This window comes from Chroicocephalus ridibundus, chromosome 1, assembly GCF_963924245.1.
Source record: "Chroicocephalus ridibundus chromosome 1, bChrRid1.1, whole genome shotgun sequence".
NCBI classification, from domain to species: domain Eukaryota; kingdom Metazoa; phylum Chordata; class Aves; order Charadriiformes; family Laridae; genus Chroicocephalus; species Chroicocephalus ridibundus.
The window spans coordinates 39,469,327-39,481,956 of NC_086284.1; the positions used below are offsets into that span (position 1 = coordinate 39,469,327).

At 35.5% G+C, this 12,630-nt stretch overlaps 1 protein-coding gene across 9 annotated transcripts in view; it reads left to right on the forward strand.

Moving 5' to 3' along the window:
* PCDH17 (protocadherin 17) overlaps positions 1-12,630 on the forward strand; it is a 142,047-nt gene that overhangs the window by 72,943 nt on the left and 56,474 nt on the right. For 3 of the 9 annotated variants that reach the window (XM_063335218.1, XM_063335171.1, XM_063335181.1), the window contains exon 5: positions 8,547-8,621. The exons of 2 other annotated variants lie outside the window; for them this stretch is intronic. In XM_063335218.1, the coding sequence (XP_063191288.1) occupies positions 8,547-8,621 (75 nt within the window). Of the gene's footprint in view, positions 1-8,529; positions 8,622-12,630 lie in introns of all 9 variants that reach the window. 4 more of the 9 variants (XM_063335209.1, XM_063335200.1, XM_063335234.1 and 1 more) reach the window with 2 other exon arrangements.

Consider the following 12,630-nt stretch of genomic DNA (forward strand, 5'->3'; position numbering starts at 1 on the left):
TGAAGCCTTTGATAATTCAATTAGTCTCTCAAAAAGTTGGGAGTAGCTGATAAATTCACTTTAATGTTGAATCAAGTACCCCAGCAGGTTTCTTTTAATATGATTGCTTCTCAGGGAGCTTAGCTCTAGAGGTGATACCTCCCAAATGCAACTTTCTGCAAGGAATATGTGGGCCTTTGGAGCAGATTAAAAGAACTGTCTGTACCAACAGAGCTTCTCACCATTAATAAAGTTACTTCAGATCATGACAGTGATCTCATTCACTTGGATGGCTGTCCATATAGTTTAATTTATTTTAACTGGCAGCCTCAGATCCCTCCATGGAATAGATTCCATGAATATGATGAATGATCCCAGGAACAGAGAATGTCATAAAACAAGCTAAATTTAACCCTTCCCTTTCAACATTGTCTTTTGGGATTCCCAAATCCTATTGGCAGACAATGATTCCTGAATAATAAGTAGGAGGGGATTAGCTAGATCTGCATTGACTGTGTCTTTGGAGAATGCTAACAATAACACCAGTTCTGTTTGCCTACCTCTAGGAAATGAACAAAGAATATGTTAGACTCGAAAGATGAACAACAGGATTTAGTGTGGTAAATAGAAGCATGTCCCTGCAGAAATCAGATAGCAAAGCAGAGAGAAAAATCCTAACAAGAAAATGCTGCTTACTACTTACAAACAGTTGGCCTTAATAGGCAGATTGTCATTGACCTTCTGTACAGGATTCCAGTTTTGCTAGAAGGAAGACTTGAATTTTAGATGTATTCATCCGTGTCATCAAAGATGCATGTTGTCATCATAGTTAGAGCAGGCTAACTGTGACACTGAAAGCTTACAGAAAATGCTGTATTTTCCTCTCCAAAGGTAGAAAATAAGAAGTGATGGAAATATACATATCCCTCTCTGTGTGAAATGCTTTATTTTGTATTTTTACTACACTTTGATTTCCTGTTTAAAATTAAATAGGCAATTATATTCAAGGATAACATTTGCTGATTGTTTTATACAACATATTCTTACAGTAAGCAAAATAAATGTATTACTTTAGATACGACTTTTTCAAAGAAAGATTGCAAACAAATTAATTTCTAATGAGTTAATCCTAGGAAACTTTAGGGAAGACATTTTACATAAACATTTAGATTTAATATATGATTTCTTCTCTTTTTTTTTCTTCTTTCTTTTCTTTTTCTCCCTTGAAAATCAGCCTTACATAATAACTTCTTTTTATTCAGAATGGTTAACCTATTAAAGAGTTGTCCTTTATTCTTCCATGCTAGTTTTATTTTTTTTCATATTTTTTTTTATTACGATTATTTTATTTTTAATAGCCCTTAACTTTTTTCTACTGAAAAAAGCGTGTTCCAAAACTGAAAATATCTACCCCAATATATGTTGTATCCCAATATTTGTTGTGAATATTAGCCTTACTACTCTGTCCAGTATGGCTCTGAAATACTTCCTGAAGTTACGCAGGTGCAATGAACTGCAGATGAAAACGTTGAAGGCAGTTTGTAACATCAAGCTGCAGTTGAATTTATTTGTATATCATGTAAACCAGTGGGCTGTAGTGGCTAAAGTTAGCTGTGGTAATATATCACGGGAACATTTGATAATGCAGATGCACTCTACAGGATTACCATCATTGGTTTTCCACTTGATTATGTTTAAAGAAAAACTAACTGCTAAATAAACGTGTCAGATTTTCAGAGGACTGTGACTGATGTTTTATGGACAAAGTTGTTGACAGTTGTTTATCATCCCAGTCTGACTCTGAGAAACCCTGATTCAACATTGTTAAATCAAAAAGCACATGCCAAATTTAAGCTGAGAATTTATTTTAAGAAGGAATATTTGGGTTGATGTTAAAAGCCACAGACTTCATGCATGGAAGAGCTCAGTCCTACTCAACCCTTAAAATAATAATTTTGAGATCAGAATTGTTTCTGAGAATGGAATCACTGACTGGTGGGAATTCCAGGTATGCTGTTCTATGTCAATATTATTTTTTTTTATCTTTGGAAAGGAGAGAAGTGATATACTATGATTTACTTTTGGGCATCTCAGATAACTTAAAGTCCAGCTCCGAAATCCAAGGCTAGAAATCCTGTACTCTGAGAACAGGCAGATAGGCATGAAAAATCTGCTACATAAATATGTGCTGTGATTCATGAACATCTCTTCCTTTTATTTTCCTAGTTAAGCAAAAGCTAAATATATGCTTTGGTAATATTTACAGAAGATCTGCAGGTTTGAACTGTAGGTGAAAGGGAAAAGTGGAATTTAGCACCTTTGCAAGGTATCCAGTACTTTGCTGTTTTTAGGATTCTGCTAGATATGTGAGCTGACAGAGCCTGGGCTGCAAAAACAAGGTACGGCTGGACAGAAGAGTTGGCAAGAAGGATGTTGGCTCTCTTCAGCCACTAACTCTAAATTCCATTAGAAGCTAGGATGATGTGCTAGTCATACTTAAGGTGCCAACTTGCTCTGTACACAAAGTATAGTTGATCAGTTGATCTGGATTTCTCTTGCTAAATTTCTGGAAATAAAATTAAAAGAAAAAAAAGAATAAGCCACTTCACACTATGTCAAACATCTTGCTTGTGAAAAGGTGGCAGCACCCATACATCAGCAAAGCCACTCCCTGCTACGGTTCTAACAAGAACCTAGTTGGAGACAGAGCTGCAGCTGCAGGAAGGTAGTGGATCAGCTACAATTTGCCTCAGTGAAGTGCAGCAGATCCCAATGTGTTCCCTCAGGCTTTCAAAATGCAGCACTTTGACACAAATTTACTTTGTAAAAAAAGTAGTAGCTTAGTATAAGCATGGTAGCACAGTATTAGAGGAGAAGGAAAGTTGCTTTACTTTTGCAAGAAAATAGCTCAGTGGAAAAATACCACGAATCTTGATCTGACTAGATACCAACGAATATTCTGTGGAAATCCCAGAAGTTATATGTGGAGGTAATCACTAAGTTATTAGTTTGCAAGGGGACAATTTTCTTACCAATGGAAGGACAATGTGCATTAGGAGTACATCTTGGAAAAAAAGGACTCATGATGCTGAGTTACACACCTAAATACCATCTACATTAAATTAGGGACTATTGGGCCCTTAGACTCAAACAAATTTTCCGAGTGCTGAAAAGCTTAAGACAACTAAAAAGACTGATGGGTACATATCTATAACACAGAGGTAGATAACTTCAGGACATCAACTCCATGCACACTTATAGGTAGGCCTGTCTGGGAAGTGTTTAAGCCTGGAGCATATCACCGACATTCTGAATGGCTTGTTGAATTAACCTTTCTCCGTTGCCTTTAGAGGCCGCAAAAGAATTCTAGCCTAATTTTAATTGTCAGAAATTATATTATGTGGCTATCTCTGTTTCTTGAATGAAATTATTCTCTCTTACAGCTGCTGTTAGGCATGTGATGAAACTAATATTCAGCCTCTGGGTCTACTTCCAGTGGTTTTTTTGGTTTGGTTTTGGTTTGTTTGTTGTTCTTGGGTTTTTTTGTTGTGGTTTGGTTTTTTTTTGTTTTTTTTTTTTTTTTTTCTCCCCCCCCCCCCCAGTCTTTTGATTGTCAAGAACTCTCCCTTAAATAGCAGATTAGATGGAAGCTCTCTCTGGTTTGTTTCCCTGTTGCATGATTATAAAGCTTAAACAGGAGGAGTGAAAAAACTATGGTCTGTCTTCTTGCTCACCAGGATTTAGTGCACATGGTAGGAAGAAAACAGGCTCTTCAGAAGATGTCAGCTGTAGGAATACCTTTTCCCTGAATCCTAAATAAACTTAGGCAGGTATAGTTGCCTTAGGAAAGGCTATGCTTTGTAGTCTTGCTCAAAGAAATAAATCTTAGCACAAGAAGAACCTTGAGCATATTTCAGTTTTGCTATTACGAATGACGTCAGATATCAATTCACCCACATTTTTTTATCTTACTTTACAGGAAGAACTCATTTCTGTGTGTTTTCCCAATTAGAAGCTTTTTTTTTTTTTTTTTTTTTTTTTTTTTTACTTTGCTGGGGGTTTTTGAGATGAACATTGACACCAAGGTTAAAATAACTTCAAAAGGCCTTCAATTTAGTATTAGCTCTATGAAACTACCTCCATCTTTTACTATTCTGCATGGTCTGCCTAACCAAAGAACAAGATTTGCCATGCTCTTTGATCTTTTAAAAATATATTGAAACCTGAAATCAAGTGCTTTGCCTGAGTCTTGGCTTCACTGGCAGCGGTGAGCTGAATAATGTACTAACATGTAGAGTTGCCCTTATATCATCTAAAAAACAAGAGATGACATCTCTTCAGAATTGGTCCAGCTATGCCTGGCAAATGATTAAATGCTCTGAAGTCTGAAGGGGAAATAAAAAAAAATAAAAAAATAAAAAAAAAGGAGGGGAATAAATGGAAAAAAAACCCCAATTCCAGCTAAAACAACCCCATTTGATTAAGAGGCTGTACAAAGTTCCAAATGTCATGCTAAGAAAAAAGTGTAATCTCTATTTAAAGTTATTCATAAGGCAGAGCTAAAATATTTTGCTGATAGCCATAGTGCAGAGCTCTTTGCATATCTTGCCAATAATGCAAAAATAATTCTACAGAAATCACATACATCCTTTCATTTCTTTCTTTTTGCTCTAACCATCTTAGGTTAGAGGGTTTTTACATAGTAATACTGGGGACAATTAAGTCTGTTTAACACAGAGACAGATGCCAGATGTATGCATGTAACAGTTACAGAGGAAGCATATGCATAGTATCAACTCTACAAATAGTCAGGCTCCCTAGGCACTCGACAGTTTTGAAGCTAAGGGAGGGAATGTTTTTATGTTACAACATTTTCCCTTGGTGGTAGCAAATTAGCTGCCTTGTATCCATCTTCAGCTGGAACTGCAGAGAGTCACTTGAGAGCTTACAAATAAGTTTAGAGCTCTGCTAAACTGTTTCTTAGATACCTGAGAAGTGGGATACATACCATGCCTGCGCTGTAACAGGTAGACTTAAAAAAAAACAACCAACCAACCAAACAAACAAAAAGTTCTATTTTTTTTTTTCCATAAAACAATTTTTTCTTACCTTAATTCCTTAAAGAATTTATTCAAGGTCAGACAGAGCCTTGCTTTCAGATATGGTGCTTCACACACAATTTTTGTCTCCTTGGGAATTAAAGCAATTCTTTTTCTTAAAGAAAAACAAAGCAAAGCCATATTTTTATTAGGAAACACAGAGACTGTTTTTGACAAACCATGCAGGAGATATTGGGGCTCAGTTTTCTCTGCTTCCCATTATCTGTGATGTTAAGAATTCAACCCAATAATAACTGTACAGGTCTCTTGCCTTTTCTTTCCAATAGAACAAAACGTCTGGGAGGAGGGGGACCCGTTAAAATCCAGTCATGGTGTAAAGCATACATGAAACTCTGAATCAAGTAAATATTATAGTGATAAGTTCCAGTAAATGCAAATGTCTCTAAATACCTCAAGAAAGTTGAATATGATCTAGTTGAATATGGTCTAGAGAAGGCTTTACTGCATTTTAGAGCTTGTCTGCCCCCTTTCTAGGGGTGTAGTATCTTCATCACCTTTACAGAGTAAAGACTTTTTTAAAGAAAGCCAATAGATAGACACAGACTGACATATTCTGAATCCTTCAGCAGCTTTAAAGGTAGCAGTTGCATCTTTTACTTGCTTTGCCAGAACAGTGTTTAACTTACGTAATGCCTCACTGCTGGATATCCTTTGTAGGGTGTTCAGTTAAGTAAGCTGAAGGCACAACAAAGAGAAATTACCCTAACTGCCTCTTACTTGGTGGTGATGTTTGTAAATACAATTCTATCTCCAGGACTAAAATTCATTTTTTATAAGAACACGATGAGGGCCCACGTGAGGGGTTGCTAGAGACCAGAAAAATAGCTTCTAACAGTTAGCAGGCTTAAAAAGTGAAGACATTAATGAAAACAATGAGCATGTAATGACAACATCTTTGGAAATAGTTCCCAAATTACCAATTTTTCTTAAAGATATGTTTTGTCGCATCACAGTACTCTGACATCAGTACAAAAGTTGAAGCCATAACAAATGCAAAGATGACAAATGAAAAGATGACTCTCAGTTGAGCAGCTCAGCTGCTGCATAAAGTAACTAGCAGGAGAGATTCTCTGTATTAGTGCTAATATCTATAATCTCCTTGATCCTTGAAATATAAGAAAGTGATCTGGAAATTAAGGTTCTTGGTGAAGGATCTGGGGAAAGGAAGATGTGAAGTCATCTTCAGTAAGTGTCTTTCAGAAATTCATTTACAGTTCATGGAGGACCTGAAAATATGGCATTGAATCTGATTACGTGTACAAATCTTTTTACCAAACAAGTTATATTTAGAGAGTCAGATTTGAAAAAGGCATCATTAATTATTCTTTCTGAATGATTTGATTGGCGTACTATCCAGGCGGAAAGCTAAGCAGGATAGCACTAAGAAACTCAAATTCCTAAGAGAATGCAGGTGCTTCATAAACTGGCATAAGGGTAATCCCTTTCTGCAAATCTCTTTGAAGGTAGTAATAAAACACAACACCAGCAACCTACTAAACAATAGTCTAGGGCCCCATCTAATCAAACAATAATGAATATGTTACTTATCGTAGCATAGGGGTGACTCTATATGAAGCTCTTAAATACTTTCTTTTTCCTAAGAAGGTATTTCTTTATCCTTATGTCCAAATGAGAGTTCCTTAAAATGCCTGGACAACTTCAGTGTTTTTCTGAGAGCAGCATCATGAATAGCATTCTTCCTCCTGTTCGGTCAGATATGTTGTACCACCCATGCAGTCCAAAGTATATGACCTGTATATGACATCAACATTTTGAAGAAGAAAATGGTACCCAGTGGGATTTTCCATCTATCAGTACAAAACAGACATGGTCTCATTATGTCTGGTAAAGGAGATTTTGAATGTAAATCCAGGCATGCTGGCTGGAATGTGGAGGAAACTACTCTCTTTCACCAAAGTGTCCAGATTTTGAATGGTTTAGCATCCATATAGCCGTTAGTCATTTTTTGTGAGACTTTGTACAGGAAAACAGATAGCATTTGAAAAGCTTTACTGCATTGATTCTGTTTTGGACGAAATCATGCTCCTACACAGAACCTGACAGACTTCCATTCAGCAGAGTCTACCTACAGTCAGGATGTAAACAGAGCCTTCAAAAGGACATAGAAACAGATTTCTTCAGAAGCCTTTCGTGTCTCTCTCCTCAATGGCACCCTCATCAGTCAACGTCTGCGAACAAGTTGTCATACCCAAATTTGAGACAAGCTTACAAAGCAAAAAGCTTGGTGCCTTTTAATTAAAGATTTGTATACTGAGATAATTGGCAACTGGTGAGGAAGGCTCAGTGGTGTAATATATACTAATCGTTGGTGGCTTGACGATGTGACAGATGGGGATAACTTCTTTAAATTATGGAGCTTTTATACTGGTATTTTCAGGAAATGTCAACAACATGATTATATTTTCACTAATGGTGTCTTTCCTTCCCATTCATTGCTTTTGTTAGTCATAATCACCTGTTACCTCTTGTCTCTAACTGTAAAATCTATTAATATTCATATAGGATGCCTCACAATGGGCCTGGTTAATGACTGGATTCCTAAACATTGCCACAGTACAATATACAGTGTTAGTATTAAATAAATATTACATATTAGATATGGAAATTATTCTTATAATTGTGACTAGATCTCAATAAAGTTAGTAAAAAGGAATGGGAATATCATGCAAATTCTGCAAATGATTACACAAATTCAGTTAGGTTTCAGATTTATGAGTTATTGCATTTTTAGTGCCAGCATTGAAACAATCCCACTGTAAAATCTGTGGAACTGTCTTGATCAAGAGTAGGAAAATGTGTTATATTAAAAATGTTCTTTCTAACAGATCCACAAGCCTGTTCTCTTCTGTTAATTACTGCAGTTTTGTTTCTCTTCTTTTCCAGGAAACAGCTTTTGGGCTCTACAACAAAGATTTGCTGTTTAAAACTATGAATCTGTCAGATCACTAAAGTTTCCCTGTAGCTTCTTAGCTAAGTGCAGGGCTGGCATAACTAGCCCATGTATGTTTCCTCCCTGCAGCCCTGGGCTGGGAAGAGTTTTTTATGGTGGGATGAGGAAGAGGCCAAAATACATTTTCATGACTGTCATATGGACTTTTTACTGCAAATTCGAGTAGGTGCCAGCCTGACTTACGGGTGAACATTAGAAACCAAAAATGGGTGTGCGGTCTCAGCCTTTCCTCTTTCTCTTCTGATAATAAGAAATGAGACACCCTTTTTACTAGTCAGACATTTTCAGTTCACTGCCAACTATAGACTTCTGTGTTTGTACCTTTGAGAAGCATAGTGAAAAAATTCAAGGGCCGTGAGCTGTGCCTGGGCCACAGATTGAAATTGTTTTTCTGCTGTGGAAGTTTTGATATTGTTGTGAATTTTGGAAGCAGAGCCTATCCCTGTCTGTGACTCACAGGTCTGATTTGCCTCCAGAACAGCAAGGCAGAGGCCAAAGACCCATTGTTGGGATCTGTGGACCAGCCCGCTGTGAGGATGGAAAATTCTCAGGTAACAGAAATGTTTTCTTGTTCTTATGCTGTCTTTAAAGAAAAATATGTGATTGCCATTAAATCATAAGTATGAATTTAAAGCATACTTCCATAAGAAAAATGTTAAGTGTTCTGTAGTGCTCCATGTAATCCTAAAATATTCCCCCAATATTTATGGTTTGGGACAAATGTGAGCTAGAATTAAATCCATAGGCACACAATTTTTTATTGCTCTCAAAGTGGTTTGTGTCTCGTCAATAAAAAAATATACATTCTCTTTATCCTGTGTGCAGAAAACAAGCAGAAAAACAAACAAACAAACAAACAAAAAACCAAACAAAAACCCAACAACAAAAATGGGGAAACTATGTAAGGATTATAGACATCAGAAGCTTGTGGTTATAATATCAGGAAAAGACCACGAGATCCAAGAGGTTTAAAAAAGTGGCAATCCATTCTCATTTTACCACCAGTCATTTTGCCAATCTGAGCTACATAATTGCTTTGCCTAACTGAAAGGAGCCTTTAAACAGACAAGCCAATATAAATACTCAGATCGGAGACAGCTCTGTTTAATAACAGCAAGCATGTGTATAGAAGTATTTGTTTACCTCTGATCATTTATGTCAAAATCAATTGTAATTAAACAGGAATCCAACCACAGTAGTAGTACTTTAGCTGATTGTTCTCGTCAGAAGTGTCATATAGCCCCAGTGTTTAGGACATGTCAAAGCAGCCCATTATTTTTCTCCTGTAATAAATACCCACTTATAGCCTTTTCAGTTCTTATAGTAAAGACAATTGCCTGTCTCAAATAAAAAAGTAAGACACCATTTCACCATAAAACCATTTCACCATAAACCGTGTAAAAAAGTAAGACAGTAATTCTGGGAGGTTTTCCGGTCATATTGCAGAAAATACTGAAGTTCTGAAACGCAGAGTTATTTATATTCTCTATTAGACATTAGATGCCATTTATTGTTCATCTGTTTACACATATGTACAGAAAATACAGATCTTTCATATCTATTCAAGGTATTAAATGACATAAAACATATTTTACTAGTCTAAAGCAAGTACTAGTTGGGTTTTTTATGTTACGTGTTTGTGCTTAGACCATAGAAATATAAGCTACAGAAGATTTTACACCTTGTTTCATTATGGAGTGAATTCTAAATGGAAATATTTTCAATAATGAACACAAATTCACAACATCAAGAGTGAAATGAATCTATCTCCTAGGGAAGTCAATGTGAACTCCATGCATGCATTCAAAGGCAGATCTTTTTCTTTGTAATGTGAAACAAGGGTCAGAAACCATGTGCATTACTGTTCACTCTGTAATGCAATGAAGAATAGAGCATTGCAGGAGTGAAGGTAGATTGTATCAGCAGAATGAAACTGTGTGCTTCAAAAAGAAGACACACATACATTTTGGAATGGGTCCTCCAGTGTATTTTTCATTTGGAGCTGTTAGTTGATAGCCATTCTGGTCAACTGGGTCAGCAAGGAGCCATCCCTGACAATTAATGATTATTTTTTAGCTTCCAAATTTATAGAAAAGAAGAAAAAAAGTCAACTAGGAAGAGATGTTTATGCAATAGTAAAATCTAGGTGTCATCTGTTGAAAGAGGAAAAAGGAGTAAATAAGATATCTGAAAGATAGACTAGCATTTCCTAGGACAATAAAAAATTACAAAAGCTATTGACGTTTTAAAATATTCAGTGTCATTTATGTACTTACCTAGCCATATCCTTAGTTAGCCTTCATTGGTGAACATATGGTAATACAAAGCTACATTTTTTTATATTTTGTGAGTAAAAGGTTCTTAGAAAATAATGCGCTTGAATGACCATGTACCACGTTATATCTTATAAATTATAATGATCCGAACTCTGTCTGCTTTGTTTAACTTCAAATACAATTTGATAACATCATTTACAGGTTTTGGGAGGAGTATAATTTAATAGGTGTAGGTGTAGGTCTAGGTCGAGGTCTAGGTCTATGGTCCAGGTTTGTGTATAGGGGAAACCAGATTTTAAATATATGTGTATATACATATATTTACATACATATATACATACATATAAAAGCATATATGTGTATGTGCATATACATATATTTAAAGTCTGATTTTCCCTACACACAAACCTAGACATTTTCTTTTTTACCCGTGGAGTACTTTGACACAGAGAATAGTGTTCTTCATCGTATAAACATACTACATTAAATATTTCTTGAAAATGTTTGTATTCGGATGTTTTATGTACATGGATTGTTTACTTTTCATTTGCTTTTCTGCTTTGTCTCCTTATGTGTAATTTAAATAATTAGAGTCCAATTAAATTAGAAAAAAATACTGTATTTATTAACTCAGTTTGGCTACATTGAGTCACTGTTAAAAAAAAAATAAATAAATTCTTGAGTTTCTTCTTTGTTACCATTATGCAAATTTCATATAATTAGTGAGTCAAACTAAGATATCTCAGTTTTAGCCATTGAAAGGATCCAGCTATCTAAAGCATTAATTAATTAACTTTATAGTGCAATATATTTAGGGTGAAATCAGTACCATATTTAATTCTGTTCACAATATTGATGAGGAAAGCATAGGAAATTAAAGATAGCATAATAAAAGTATCTTTTGCTTTAAGCTTGCTACAGAAGATAGATGTTAAATATAGCTCCCCTGGCAATACAGAATAAAATACGTAAGATACGTCTTATGTCGCACCAAAATACATACCTTGCATTGCATTTTATATGTTGCCAACATAACTTTCATCCTACACCATCTTAAATTTCTATCCAGTATACATTTCCTACCTAGGTGACTGTTGTTTCCAGATAGCTTGTTTCCTTTTCTTTCTACGGCTGATAATTTAGCAGTTCTATTTTCGTGTGTGTTCTCCCCTAAGTGCATAAAGCACTTCTGACTGTTTACCCTTAAAACTCCAGAGAGTTAGGGAAACCTCTAGGCTGCTTCTGTTTATTGTACACACTTGCACTGTTAAGGGTTTATTTTCAACAGGAGGAAGACAAGTATAGAGATAAAGACCGATGGTGCATATCACTCTACCAGCACATCTTGCTGTACAGCACAGTGTATGACCTATTTTACATATATATATGTATTTATATATTTATCTTTAAATTTGTTCTATTTTCTCATATATACTAATTTGGCCTTTGGTGGTGATAGTTCACTGTGTGTTTATAGTTTCTGCTGCAAGTACAAGAGTGCCTGTTCGATTTTCTTCACTGTCTGCTAGCTGTAGCCGTCAAAATTACAGGCTAATGGTGAGACGAGCAGCTTATAATGTATGATAATCAATACTCAAAATCCATTTCCTATGACGTGACATAAAAGAGAGAAGTGAAAAGACACAGATTTTCAACATTACAGCACCAAAGCTCATGCAACGCAGGTAGTTTTCACTTCAAGGTCATTCAGTATTTGTTTCTTCTTCTTTTTGGGCTTCATATTTAATTCAGTCACTGCTAGGATACCCAGGGAACAGAAATGGGAAGTTAGTCAATACTGTGAGTATGAATGCAAGTATAAAAACTGCTCCAGCAAATGCAGGAAATGAGAAGGGGAAGGAAGATATGGCACACAATATATATAACATATATATGCTATATCATATATCTCTCTTTTACTTAGAGATTACAGCAAACTTTGTATTTTTATTGGCAGTAATGAATAATGTAAATACCGTGTAAGAGTTATCCTCATACCCAGTGTATATGTAGGACATGCATAACAGCTATTAATTTAATAACTTAGAACGTATAACAAAATTAGCCTAATGAGTCTGGAAAACCTCAAAACACAGTTTATGGCATAGTACTGAATACCTAGTGTTGTTGACTTATTTCCAGTGGCTGAGAACTTCTGTGATCTACCTTTCATATAAAGTTTGCTCATTTCAATCTTAGTTCAGGGAACAATTTTATTATTTTTTTTAAAAACAAGTATGATTCAGTCAAGTTTTAGAACAAGAGACAGTGCCAAGACATATTT